Consider the following 14,037-nt stretch of genomic DNA (forward strand, 5'->3'; position numbering starts at 1 on the left):
CCCAGCCAGCCTCTCCTCCCCCCCCCCAAGCACTCCTCTGTGTCTCCTCCAGCCCTTCGGCCGGCATTCACAGCACATTAAGCATTTCCCTGCTCCAATAATTAGGCCTGCAGGCTTGGCTAATTTGCTGTCCTTAAGGAAAGGGAGCTGGCTGCAGCATCCAAGCCGGCCATCCATCCATCCTTCGGCCTCCAGCCATTCGCTCTGTCGCCCGCAGAGAGCACAGCCCATGGCTGGCAGAGAGGCCCACGGGTGTAAGAACCCACCACCCCAGAATAACAGAGTTGGAAGGGACCTTGGAGGTCTTCTAGTCCAGCCCCTTGCTCAAGCAGGAGACCCCAGACCATCTCAGACAAATGGCTGTTCAGTCTCTTCTTAAAAACCTCCAGGGATGGAGCGCCCACGATTTCTGGTGGCCAGTTGTTCCACTGATTGTTCTCACTGTTAGGAAGTTTCTCCTTAATTCCATGTTGCTTCTCTCCTTGATTCGTTTCCATCCATTTTCCTTCCTTCCTTCCCAGGCAACAGACCTGGACTTAGATATCGCTTAATTAACAGTGATTAATTGTTCTCACTGTCAGGAAGTTTCGCCTTAATTCCAGGTTGCTTCTCTCCTTGATTAGTTTCCGTCCATTGCTTCCTGTCCTGCCGCAGATGATCTGCCTTTTTCAAACTCCAACCTCAGCTTGCCAGCCCAGCCACGTTCCCAAACACCTGGATAGGTCCCGGAGTGGCTAAGCCTGAGCGCAGAGCAGGGAACCCCCACCAAGCTTTCCATAAAAACCCATTCCTGCTTCTTGGGGTGGGCTGGGCTCTTGACCCTGGGATTCTGGCACAGGGAAGGGCACAGCTGAATGACGGACAGGGACACGGCCACTCTGTCCATCTAGCCTCAGGTGGAAGTTCAGAAGGACTGCACCAAAAGCTCCCAGCTTTTGTTCATAAGGACCAGAAGCCTGAGCTTTACAAATTAATAATTTACAGCTGAGCCTCTGGAGCAGTGGTTCTCAACCTTTCTAATGCCGCGACCCCATAATACAGTTCCACATGTTGTGGTGACCCCCAACCACTTATACATCACTGGGTGCCAGGGGTGTAGCCAAAGAAAAGGGGGAAAAAATGGCGGACAGCCTTGTTTGGCGACCCCCGTGAAATGGTCGTTCGACCCCAATGGGGTCCCGACCCCAGGTTGAGAACCACCGCTCTGGAAGGTTTTCTAGCCAAATTTGACCCAGACTCCTGGGAGTGTTCTACCCAAAGGGTCTCCAACCTTAGCAACTTTACCACTGGTGGACTTCAACTCCCAGAATTCCTCAGCCAGCCATGCTTGTGGACTTTATGGCTGGCTGAGGAATTCTGGGAGTTGAAGTCCAAGGCTGGAGACCCCTGTGGTCTACCCTCTTAGTTGGAATGAAGGTAAAATTTAATTCAGGCTCCCCTGCTATTATGCAATCTGGGATGCAATTATCCCTTCCACTGGTGCAGTTTTCCCAATTTTGCAGTACAACCATTATTCAAACACAGAGGATCAAAAGGCACAAATGAGGAGAAAGTGCCCTGGGAGAACTATTTTTAATGTCATTACCTACGAAGTTTAATGAGAACATTTAAAGATCCTTTGCTTATTGATGCAAATGTGGGAAAAGCTTGAGAGAAAGAGAATGTTTTTGAAACGAAGGCACATATGTTTGTGCCTTCTTATTAATGAAAGACCCGGTGGTTCTTCTGTGCCAAGGGGAGACTGGGGGGGGGGGTCTCTTGAGTGCCCTACCCCGGATGCCGGCCTACCAGAAAAGCCAGAGGGGGTCTGAGAGCTGTATGCAAAGAAATACCATTTTAACGCATGCCGGTTAGTGTACATTCAAAGTGACAATAAAATTATTCTTCTATTCTACTCACACAATGGCGTCCGTCTCCTGGGCCAGCCGGGGCGACGTGCAGCCCAGCAGCTCTCCTGGGGAGAGGGGCTTGCACTGGGGGGTCCAGATGCGGTAGTCAGGCTGGAGTTCCCGGGAGGCGGCCTGTGGAGGGAGGAGGGCGTGGAGTGACGTGGGGGACCCAGAGAGAGATTTAGGAGCCCTGTTGCTCAACCCAGCGCATTGCCAGCCGGAGGGATTCCCTGGCAGCCTGGTGGTTGTCTCAAGGGAGGGACCCCCAGTGGGGGTTTGGCCTCTGAGGGACCCCCGACTGCTCATTCCTGAATCCTAGACAGCAACAGGCCTGGGGGGGGGAAGGGGGCTCTTGCCAGCCTCCAAAAGGCTCCCCAAAGGCCACTGAGGATCCAGGAGGCCTGATGGGTGGCTGGCACCTTACGTTCACACCGTGTTGTGCACAGACACCTGTCAGTCCTCCAGAGCACCGAGGGTGTCTCACACACACGTGGGAGGGAGGCTGCCCCCGTCCAGAGGGCAAAAACGGGGCCATAGGCCAAGAGGGAGCTTCTGATCTTCCTGTCCTCACAGTGGGAGGCAAAGGCAGACCCACAACCACCGGAGAGGGGCCTCAGACAAAGCTCCCCCCCCCCTTACTTCAAGGGTGGGTGTGTGTGTCAAAAGAGTTTCTCCTGCTGCTCCTTCCTTCCTTCCCTCCCCCCCAGGGAGGGGGCCATGCTACCTCCTGGATGCCCTGCTTGCAAGAGGCAGGGGGCATCCCCTGCATGCAAAGCCCCCCCCCCAGGACTGGTAGGGCAGCAGGCTCCGTTCCACCCACCTGCAGCGCGGAGGCGAACTGGCTGGTGCTGACCAGGGCCAGCTGAGCCCCGGGGGGGAAGTTGAAGCGGAGGGTCTGGACGAGGTGGGCCGTGTCGATCTTGATGTCCACAAACACGTAGAGCATCTTCAGGCCCTGCGTGGGGTCGATGGGAACTGTGGGAGCAAACAAATTTACCAGCAGTCCTCGGCCTACGACACAGCCAAGCCCAAAATTTCAGTTGCTAAGTGAGACATTTGTTAAGTGAGTATTGCCCCGTTTTACAACCTTTCTTCCCACCGTTAAGTGGATCACTGCAGTTGTTAAGCAAGCAACACGGCCGTTAAATGAATCTGGCTCCCCCACTGACTTTTGTCAGAAGTCGCAGAAGGGGGGGGTCACATGACTCCCAGGATGCTGCAACCGTCATAACTCTGAGCCTGTTGCCAAGCCTCTGCATTTTGATCACGTGACCACCTGGGGACACTGCAGCGATCACAAGTGTGGAAAATAAGTCACTTTCTTCTGTGCCGTTGTAACTTTGAATGGTCATTAAACTATTGTAAATTAATAGTGGCAGTCATCGCTCGGAAGTCCTTGAGTCCTCGTGGGATTCCTGCCCCGGAGGTTGTTGGGTGTGAGTCCCTCCTATTGAAGTTGGGTTCACGGGTTCAGTTGGGCTTGCTGCTGACATACCTACCTCCCAGCTGCGTTGCAACAGCCCTGCCTGCGTTGCTGGAGTCAGTAGCCGGGTTGGCGGTGGAGTTCCCCAGACTTATGGTACTGGGGGACTTTAACCTACCATCACTCGGCGATCGCTCAGAGGCGGCGCAGGAGTTCATGGCTTCCATGGCAACCATGGACCTGACCCAGGTAATTCAGGATCCGACTCATAGGGGTGGTCACACACTCGACCTTGTGTTTCTCTCGGGGCAATGGAGACATGATCTGGAATTAAGGGGAATAGAGATCTCGCCCTTGTCATGGACAGATCATTTCCTATTGAGGCTGGACTTCAGAGCATCACTCCCCCATCGCAGGGAGAGGGAGCCGACTAGGTGGTTCCGCCCCAGGCGCCTAATGGACCCAGATCGGTTCCAGGAGGAGCTTGGGGAAATACCTGACTCCCTTGTCCACAACTCGTCCGGGTCCCTGGTTGCGGCCTGGAATGAGGCGGCATCCGGGGCCCTGGATCGAATTGCGCCTTTGCGACCTCTCTGTGGTGGTGGTCCCCGGAGGGTCCCTTGGTTTACTGAGGAGCTCCGGGAGATGAAGCGCCACAAGAGACGTCTAGAGCGACGTTGGAGGGCCAGTAACTCTGAATCTGACCGATCACTATTAAGAGCCTATCTTAGGACTTATTTAGTGGCGATAAAGGCGGCAAAGCGTGTTCACTTTTCCGCACTTATTGCGTCCGCAGAATCTTGCCCGGCCACCTTGTTTAGGGTGACCCGCTCCCTTCTTAAAGTGGAGGAGGCGGAGGAACCCTTGCAGGGGAGAGCTGAGGAGTTTGTTCAGTTTCTGTCGGACAAAATCGCCCAGATTCAGAGAGACCTGGACTCCGACTGGGCAGTGCCAGCCGAGATAATAATAATAATAATAAAGTTGGAAGGGACCTTGGAGGTCATCTAGTCCAACCCCCTGCTCAGGCAGGAAACCCTACACCATTTCAGACAAATGGCTGTCCCGTCTCTTCTTAAAAACTTCCAGTGTTGGAGCACCCACACCTTCTGAAGGCAGCTTGTTAATAATAATAATAATAAAGTTGGAAGGGACCTTGGAGGTCATCTAGTCCAACCCCCTGCTGAGGCAGGAGACCCTATGCCATTTCGGGGGCTGGTCTTAGTCATGTTATCTGGAGTGAGTTTGAGCCTGTGACCCCTGATGAAGTGGACAAGGCCATGAGGGCAATGAATGCTGCCATCTGTTTATTGGACCCATGCCCCTCCTGGCTGGTTTCTGCCAGTAGGGAGGTGACACGAGGCTGGCTCCAGGAGATAATCAACGCCTCCTTGATGGAATCAACGCCTCCTTGATGGAGGGGTCTTTCCCGCAACCTTTAAAGGAAGCGGTAGTGAGGCCCCTCCTCAAGAAGCCTTCCCTGGACCCAGCTGTTTTGAAGAACTTTCGTCCTGTTTCCAACCTCCCCTTTGTGGGGAAGGTTGTAGAGAAGGTGGTGGCATCCCAACTCTTGCGATCCTTGGATGAAACTAATTATCTGGACCCTTTTCAATCTGGTTTCAGGCCCGGCTACAGCACTGAGACTGCTTTGGTTGCACTGACCGATGACCTCTGGCAAGCCCGGGATAGGGGTCATTCCTCTATTCTGGTGCTTCTTGACCTCTCAGCGGCTTTCGATACCATCGACCATGGTATCCTTCTGCGTCGTCTCGGAGAGGTGGGGGTGGGCGGCACCGTATTGTGGTGGTTCTCCTCCTACCTCTCTGACAGGTCGCAGTCGGTGTTGGCGGGCGGACAGAGATCGACCCCTAGGCACCTCGATTATGGGGTGCCTCAGGGCTCGGTCCTGTCCCCCCTCCTTTTTAACATCTACATGAAACCGCTGGGTGAGATCATTCGGCAACACGGGGTATCAGTACGCGAATGATACCCAATTATATATCTCCACCCCGTGCCCTTTCAGTGAAGCAGTCGACGTGATGTGCCGGTGCCTGGAAGATGTGAGAGTCTGGACTGGGGTGAACAGGCTTAGACTCAACCCTGACAAGACCGAGTGGCTCTGGGTCTTGCCTCCCAAAGGTCAACTGGATGGTCCATCATTAGTCCTGGGGGGGGGCAAATTTACCTCCCTCAGTGCAGGCACGCAACTTGGGTGTCCTCCTGGACTCACAGCTAAATTTGGAACAACATCTATCGGCTGTGGCCAGGGGGACCTTTGCCCAGGTTCACCTGGTGCACCAGTTGCGGCCTTATTTGGACCGGGAGGCTTTACTCACGGTCACTCATGCCCTTGTCACCTCAAGACTGGATTACTGTAACGCGCTCTACATGGGGCTACCCTTGAAGAGAGTTCGGAGGCTGCAGTTGGTTCAGAATGCAGCCGCGAGAGCGATTGTGGACGCGTCAAGGTACGCCCACGTGTCACCTATCCTCCGCGAGCTGCACTGGCTTCCTGTGGGTCTCCGGACGCAATTCAAGGTGTTGGTTATCATCTTTAAAGCCCTTCATGGCATAGGGCCAGGTTACTTACAGGACCGCATACTGCCGCACAGTTCCCAGAGACTGGTGAGGTCCCATAGATTGGGCCTCCTTCAGGTCCCGTCGGCCAGACAATGTCGGCTGGCAGGCCCTCGGGGAAGGCCTTTTCTGTGGTGGCTCCGACTGGTGGAATCAACTTCCCCCCGAGGTTCGAACTACTCCCACCCTGCCGGCCTTTAAGAAAGCCGTTAAAACTCTCCTGTTCCGGCAGGCCTGGGGCTGATGTCCCCGGGGGGGGGCGGGATATGATCGGACATGCTGTATGATTGTATTATTTTATTGTTAGATGATTGTTTTAATTTTGTATGCCGCCCTGAGTCCTTTGGGATTGGGCGGCATATAAATAAAATTAAATAATAAATAAATAAATAAATAAATGAGTACCTATGTAATAGGATTGGAAGGGACCTTGGAGGTCTTCTAGTCCAGCCCCCTGCTCAAGCAGGAGATCCTGTATCAGGGGTAGGCAACCTTGGCTCTTTTATGACTCGTGGACTTCAACTCCCAGAATTCCTCAGCCAGCATGGGGGAACTATGGCCCCTTTTACGACTCGTGGACTTCAACTCCCCGAATTCCCGAGCCAGCCTAGCTCAACTTGGAAACCTCTCAGCACGGCTGGCTCAGGAATTCTGGGAGTTGAAGTCCACGAGCCATAAAAGAGCCAAGGTTGCCCACCCCTGCCCTCTACCATCCCAGACAAATGGCTGTCCAGCCTCTTCTTAAAAGGCTCCAGTGATGGAGCCCCCAACGATTTCTGGAGGCCAGTCATTCCACAGAATAACAGGCATGGAAGGGACCTCAGAGGTCTTCTAGTCTAACCCCCTGCTCAAGCAGGAGACCCTATACCATTCAAAACAAATGGCTGTCCTATCTCTTCTTGAAGTCTCCAGTGATGAAGCAGCACCACAACATCTGGAGGGAACTTCTGTTCCACCGGCTGATTGTCCTCATTGTCAGGGAGTTTCTCCTTAGTTCCAGGTTGCTTCTCTCCCTGGTTAGTTTCCATCCGTTGCTTCTTGTCCTGCCCTCTGGTGCTTTGGAGAAGAGGTGGACCCCCTCCTCTTCTTTGGGGAAGCCCCCCAGATACTGGAAGGCCGCTATCCAATCCCCCATGCCTCCTTTTCATGAAACCAGGGACTCCTAGTTCCCTGACCGTTCATCTTACGGTTTAGTCTCTGCTCCCGATTGTCTGTGTGGTTCTTGCCCGCATCGGAGGGAGCAAAGGCTGCCAGCTGCCCCCCCCCCAACGCCAGGGGTCCAAGCCCAAGGGGGCTCCAGAGGAGGCAGAGGGGAATCCCTGCCAAAACCTCTCTCTCTGGAGCCTTCAAAAGGCAAGACGGAGAAGAAAATGGAAATGGGATGCATTTTAATTATTAGACTGAAGGAGGCAGTTCAGGAAAAAAAAAGGGGGGGGGAGGGGACTCCAGCAGATCCTTGCGTCTCAGTGGCTGGAGCCCAGATAATCTCTCTCTCCGTCCCCAACCCCAACCCGAAGGGCCAGGCAGAGGCCGAATCCCCTCGTTGCCCCCGGGTGAGTCACTGGTTGGATTTGAGAGGGGCTGCCCAATTCTCCCTTTGCTCCTATGACCCGGGAGGAGGGCGGCTGGTGCCCCCTCAAATGACTCAGCCCCCGCCCCCTGCGCCCCTGGGCAGTGAACGCTCCAACACTGGAGATTTTTAAGAAGAGACTGGACAGCCACTTGTCTGAAATGGTATAGGGTTTCCTGCCTGAGCAGGGGGTTGGACTAGATGACCTCCAAGGTCCCTTCCAACATTATTATTATTATAAAATGGGGCCGGAAAGCTGGTGGGCCCACCGCCAACAGAAGCCACCCTGCTTTCAGCACCCAGTTTGTCACATAAATGCATCCGCAAGGGGGTCCTCGGCCTACGCCCACAACTGAGCCCAAAACTTCTGTTGCTAAATGAGACGTTGGTTCGGTGAGTTTTGCCCTGTTTTACAACCTTTCTTGCCACAGTTATTAAGTGAATTGCTTCATTAAGTTAGTATCATGGTTATTAAGTGAATCTGGTTTATCCACTGACTTTGTCAGGAGGTTGCAAAAAAAGAGGACCACGTGACCCCCCCCCCAAGGATTCTGCCCCTCCATGTGAAACCAGCGGCCCAGGCTCCGGATTTTGATCATGTGACCCGGGGATGCTGCAACGGTCACAAGAGTGAAAAATGGCCATAGGCCTCCTTTTTCAGAGCCCTTGTAACTGGTCACTAAACGAATGTTGTAAATTGAGGACTGCCTGTACTGTGCTCTTAACTCCGTCTTAGCATGTTGTGTGAATCCAACCAACAAATGAACTGTGAGCTAGAGGCAGCCCGACTTATCACATGCAAATTTACAGCAGCACTGGAATAAGTGACTTTTATGACCAGTCCTCACAGTTATGACCATTACAGCATTTACCTGATCCCCATTTGCGACCTTCCCAGCCAGCTCCCAACAAGCAACGTCCATTGGGGAAGCCTGATCTGCTCAACGACCGTGTGATTCATTGACCACCGTGCACAAGAAGGCGATCAAGGTGTTTTGTGATGGGCCTGCATGTGGAGACGGGCGAATACAGAAATTCAAACAAATTAAAAAATGTAAAATTGGGTGAGACTCGTTTAACCTCTGCCTCACTTAACGACAGTCCTGGCCCCAATTGCGATCGTAACTTGAGGACTAACTGTGCAAGTCCTAAAAAGGCTTCTGCCCCCCAGGCTGGGAGAAAAGCGAGAGGCAAGGACCCGGGGGAACCGTGTCCTCCCCGGCAGGCAGCCAGGGGGGGCCAAGGAGGGGTCTGGAGGGGCTGCCATTCTCTGCCCTTGGCAGGTGCCGACAGAAAAGCCCCTCCCTCCCTTCCCCCCCCCACTTTCCCTGGAATGGGACCCCTGGGGGCTGACCCAGATACCAGGAGGGCCATGGAGCTGGGCGGCTAATGTGCCTCAGGGCCAGGCTGGGGGTGGGGACCCTGAGGGGGTGTACAGCTTTCTGCACCTGAGGACAAAGGTCACCCCCCTCCCAGGCAGCCCCCTCCGGAGCCCCCTCCCCGACTCCTGGCTTCCTTGATGCCAGCCTCAGCCCAAACCATCCGAAAGCCAGGGTGCCCCAGCTGCAAATCCCATCAGAAGTGGAACATGGGCTCCGTTCATCCCCTCCCCAACCGTCTCGAGGGGGGGGTGTTTTTGCAAACGGACTCAATGGACACGGGAGGCGGCCCTCCCCGCAACCTCCCTGCAGTGCTGGTGCGGCAGAGCGCCTGCCCAGACGCGGACGTCACGCGTGAGGGGGGCGAGTGGCAGCTCCCTGCCCTATCACGGGGGGGGGGGGAGGCTCTGCTTCAGCAGTAATGCGGGGCTTCCAGAGGGCGCTCGACCTGAAACCCCCCCCCCAGCAGTCAGTGAGCTGGAGGCTGAAGTGGCAGCATGCACGCATGCACGGGGGGGGGGCTTCTGCGCCAGGGGACGATGGTGCAAAGGGGAGAGGGGCCGTCAGAGCACACATGGTGGGGCAGCCCCTTGACCCCCTCCCCAATTCAGTATGGCTCCCCCCCCCTCAGCACAGGGGGATGACAGCCCGGGCAGGAGGAGGAGCTGATAATACAGCCTAGCCCCCTTCAACACTGACAGCCCCCCCCCGCCCAATTCTCTGTGATTTTGAGCCAATTCCATCCTGGGTGGACTTCAAAGTTAGCAGCATCTGGGACAGCAGCAGTTTCCATGGCAACCGAATCTGGAGTACTGCTCCGCCTAGGGAGCCAGCGGGCTGCTGCTCCCGCCCCCCTCCCCTCCCCTCCCCTCCGCAGCCAGCCAGCCAAGCGCCAGACATGCCAAGGGTCTGGGAGGGACTGCCCTCCAAGCTGGGGCAGGTGATCCCCTTTCCATAGCTAGGGCCAGGCAGGCAGAAGCCCGCCCGGAGGCCAGGCTGGAGAGCAATGGCAGGGGGTTGCAAGGGGCAGGGGGCACTTGGACTGGGGTGCCTCTGGGGCCCTGGAGCCCTTCAATAGGAGTCCGAAGCCTTCCTGGCTCCCTCAGCTGGGATCAGGCGTTGGGGGGTGCCTCTTGGCCCCCCAACACCCATTTGGCCCTTTGGGTAGAAATCTTCTAAATAAATAAATTTCCCTCTCTTCCCAATTGGCCAGCTGGAGAGCCCAGAAGGGGAGGGGGCACGTGGCCTGGCTCTCTGCCCACAGCCCCGTAGGGGTGACTTGGCATCTATCCAGAGGCTGTGGGTAAGGGGTGCTGCTTCTCTACTCCCCTCTTTTTGAGAAGCCACGAAGCTCAGCCCCCACGGGCCACGTACATACTCAGGCAGCTGTGCCCATAGTGGACAAGGAAGTCCGCTCCCAAGGCCCGTGCGGTGAAGTCGTCCACGCAGCAGGCCCCATAGGTCACGTCGCCCATCACCACGGCCTCTGCCCCGGTGAACCTGCGGGAGGAAAGGCAGAATGCACGTCCCATGCGGCTCAGCCTTCCCGCCTCCCCACGGAGGGTCCTGCCGGGGCTGCACTGCCACGGCACCGTGAGCGGCCCCGCAGCGGCCCGGGAAACTGGGTTTCCACTCCACTTCAGCCCAGTGGCTCATCCTGCTTTGGAGGAAGAGGAAAAGGAGGACTGTGGGGTCCCTTGGTGCTCTCCGCAGGTCTTAAAGGGGCCCAGGTTGGACACCCTGATTTAAGGAAAGGGCAGCTTCTCAGCCAGGGAGGACAACGGTTCCCTCACAAGCCACCCAGCCAATTCCAGATTAAAAAGCTCCCCTCCAGGCCTTTTGCCCCACAAGGCCCCAAAGAGTGGAATTTCAAAATACTCCCCTCATTCCCCCTCCCATCTCAAAAACAGCCTCTGTGAGAGGGACCTTGGGTCCGAGTGGACGATCCCTTGACCGTGAGCCAGCCGTGTGCAGCAGCAGCCAAAAAAGCTAATACAATCCTGGGCTGTATAAACAGATGCATGGGGTCAAGATCAAGATTAGTCCCGCTTTACAAAGCCCTAGTAAGACCACACCTGGAACACTGCAGCCGGTTTTGGTCACCGCACTACAAAAAAGATGTTGAGAGTTTGGAAAAAATTCAAAGAAGGGCAACTAAGATGATCCAAAGCCTGGAGACTAAAACATACGAAGAGCGGCTGCGGGACTTGAGTTTGGCCAGTCTAGAGAAGAGGGAGACATGATAGCAGCATCCCAGTATTTGGGGGGCTGCCACAAAGAATAGGGGGTCACGTTATTCTCCAAAGCACCAGAGGGCAAGACAAGAAAAAATGGTTGGAAACTGATCAAAGAGAGAAACAACCTGGAATTAAGGAGAAACTTCCTAACAGTGAAGACAATTAACCAGTGGAACAGCTTGCCTCCAGAAATCGTTGAGTGCTCCATCACTGGAGGTTTTTAAGAGACTGTCTGAGATGGTATAGGTTCTCCTGCTTGAGTAGGGGGCTGGACTAGAAGACCTCCAAGGTCCCTTCCAGCTCTATTCTATTCTATTCTATTCTATTCTATTCTATTCTATTCTATTCTATTCTATTCTATTCTAATTTTAATTCTATTCTATTCTATTCCTTATTCTATTCTATTCTATTCTATTCTATTCTATTCTATTCTATTCTATTCTATTCTATTCTATTCTTCCTAAATCAACAGTGTCCATCTTTGGCCACTTTAAGATCTGTGGACTACAACTCCCAGAATTCCCCAGCCAGCATAAGAGAGCATCGCTGACGGGAATTCTGAGAGTTGAACAACCTGACTCCAGAAGCGGTGAATGCTCCAACACTGAAAGTTTTTAAGAAGAGACTGGACAGCCATTTGTCTGAAATGGTATAGGGTTTCCTGCCTGAGCAGGAAACTACATGACCTCCAAGGTCCCTTCCAACTCTGTTATTGTTATTGTTATTATTGTTAAGTCTACAGGTCATAAAGTGGCTGAGGCTGGACATCCTGCTGTAAATCCTGCCACTTGCTGGTTAAAGGAGAGTCCTCGCACTTACGACCATGGCAGCGTTTCCCGTGGTCACATAATCAACTGGACGGACAGCTGCCCTTCCCCCCCGGGGCTCATGTGAAGTTGGATTCACTTAACTGCACCATTTATTTAAACAACTGCAGTTATTCACTTAACGACCATGGCAAGGAGGTCACAAACTGGGCAACTCATTGAACAACTTCCTCGCTTAGCGACAAAAATTCTGCTCCCCTCTGCTCGGAAGAGAGCCCCGGGGGAGGCTAAAGGAGGCGGGCGGCAGTGGGGGAGGGGCAGGAGACGGTGGCAGACATTTTGTGAGTCCGCCCGTGAGGGTCCAAGGCCGCTCACCTGAAGGCTTTTCCTAGACACTCAGGAGAGCGGAGGCCAGTTCCCCGCCCCCCTCAAGGCCTCTCCTTCTCAGACCGGCCTACCTCGAAGGGTTGTTGGGGGGGAACAGGAAGAGGGAGCAGTGAGTCTACAGTAGAGTTCCCCAACCTTTCGGGGATGGCAGCCCGGAGCAGGAGGTGGGGGGAAAGGAGGGATGGTTTTGGGGGAGGGTTAACGTGCACGAAGACCCGTTGCTTGTGCGAGGGGGGCCGTGAGTGCTCACACGAGTGGGACCGCAAACACCCACGGCATGTGCTGACGCTTGCCCTAGTGAGGCTGGGGACGCCCGCGATACTTGCACCGATGCTCGTGTGAGTGGGACACACACACGCTACCAGCCAGCCACCCATGTGGCCCAGTGGCCCATAAGCCACGGCCATGGCCACAGTTTGGGGCCTACAGCCTTGAGCTCCTACACAACAGGCAGGAAAGATGTTTAAGGAATAAAATAAAAAGTCACCCAGGCCTTAGTGGGGCAGATGCTCCAGGAAGGAGCCCGAGAAAAGCAGCCCTTCCTGGGCCAGGAAAATTGGGGGGGGGGCTTGGGGGGACGCCCCAGTTCCTTCCCAGTCTGCGGAGGGAGGGAGGGGGGTGAGGAGCCCGGCGGAGGCTGCTGCTGTTTCTGCTTCGCTTCGGATAAAAGGATCCGGATAATCAGCCCCTTTGAAGCCGAGACATGAAAGAGGCCCCTCGCTGGGCAGGCAGCTCCCCAAAGCACTGCAGCACTGGGGGCAGCTGGCTCCGGAGGCAGCCCCCCAGGAAAGCAAGGGGGGAAGCCCCCTCCCCCATCCGCCATTTGCGCTCTTCCATGGATCCAGCAAGGCCTTTCCAAGCAGCCAAGCAGGCGGGGTGGAACGGGGAGGGAGGGAATGGGGGGGGGCATTCGAGCAGCCCTGGGGTCAGCCCCACCTCCCTCACCCCCACAAGCCCCCCCCCCCAGCCTCACATTCAGCCCCTGGGCAGGCAGAGCTGAAGGGCTGCACGGCAAGCCTCAGGCCAGGAGGCTGGAGGTGAGGAAACGCATGAATGCCAGCCTCCCCCCCCCAGCCAAAAGGCCCCAATCCAACCCCAGCCCCTCCCCAGCCCCCCCCCCAGCCAAAAGGCCCCAATCCAACCCCAGCCCCTCCCCAGCTCACCTCTCAACGATGTCGGCCAGGGTGCAAGCAAACATCAGGAGCCCCTCCGGCATCTGCAGCGCCACTGAAAGGCAGGCAGGCAGGCAGAGGAGGCCCGTCAGGGTCTGGGAGCAGCCCCCCATCCAGCCCCCCCCCAGGAGTTGGGGCTCCCTTTCTCCCAGCAGGGCTCCACCCCATCCCCCCTGGGGTGACTGCAAGCATGCTGCCAGGCCCCCCACCGCCCACCTCTGCCCAGATGAGCCTCTGGAAGCCGAGCTCCTCCTGCAGGGAGAATGAAGGGCATCCGGGAAGTCTCCCTGGCTGGGGATCCTGGGTGCTGCAGTCCCAGCTGGGGATCCTGGGTGCTGCAGTCCCGGCTGAGAGCACCGGGTCAGGGGTGGGTGGGGAGAGGCTGCAGTTCAGGGACGGAGGCCTTCTTGGAGGCCAAAGGGGGGCCCGATTCTGGAGAGCTCTCCAGGCTGAGCGGGCACAAGTCCCATCTCCTGGGAAGCCCGCCACCCACCCCTACGGGACAGAAGCCGAGCCATGGGGGGGGGGTGTTCCCAACTCTGCTCCAGGAAAGAGCCAGACAGCGGGCAGGCAAGAGAAGCTCTGCCAGGCATGCCCACATCCCTGGCACAGCCCCGAATCCGGCTGCCCGCTCCGGCT

At 55.8% G+C, this 14,037-nt stretch overlaps 1 protein-coding gene across 2 annotated transcripts in view; it reads right to left on the reverse strand.

Moving 5' to 3' along the window:
• DPH1 (diphthamide biosynthesis 1) overlaps nucleotides 1–14,037 on the reverse strand; it is a 35,283-nt gene that overhangs the window by 14,538 nt on the left and 6,708 nt on the right. For both annotated transcript variants that reach the window (XM_039368253.1, XM_039368252.1), the window contains exons 3-6: nucleotides 13,390–13,453; nucleotides 10,214–10,335; nucleotides 2,710–2,864; nucleotides 1,900–2,021 (exon numbers count right to left, since the gene is read on the reverse strand). In XM_039368253.1, coding sequence (XP_039224187.1) covers nucleotides 1,900–2,021; nucleotides 2,710–2,864; nucleotides 10,214–10,335; nucleotides 13,390–13,453 — 463 coding nt within the window. The remainder of the gene's footprint in view (nucleotides 1–1,899; nucleotides 2,022–2,709; nucleotides 2,865–10,213; nucleotides 10,336–13,389; nucleotides 13,454–14,037) is intronic.

The sequence above is a fragment of the Crotalus tigris genome, unplaced genomic scaffold, assembly GCF_016545835.1.
Source record: "Crotalus tigris isolate CLP2741 ecotype Arizona unplaced genomic scaffold, ASM1654583v1 scf7180000020724.653033, whole genome shotgun sequence".
In the NCBI taxonomy this organism is placed as follows: domain Eukaryota; kingdom Metazoa; phylum Chordata; class Lepidosauria; order Squamata; family Viperidae; genus Crotalus; species Crotalus tigris.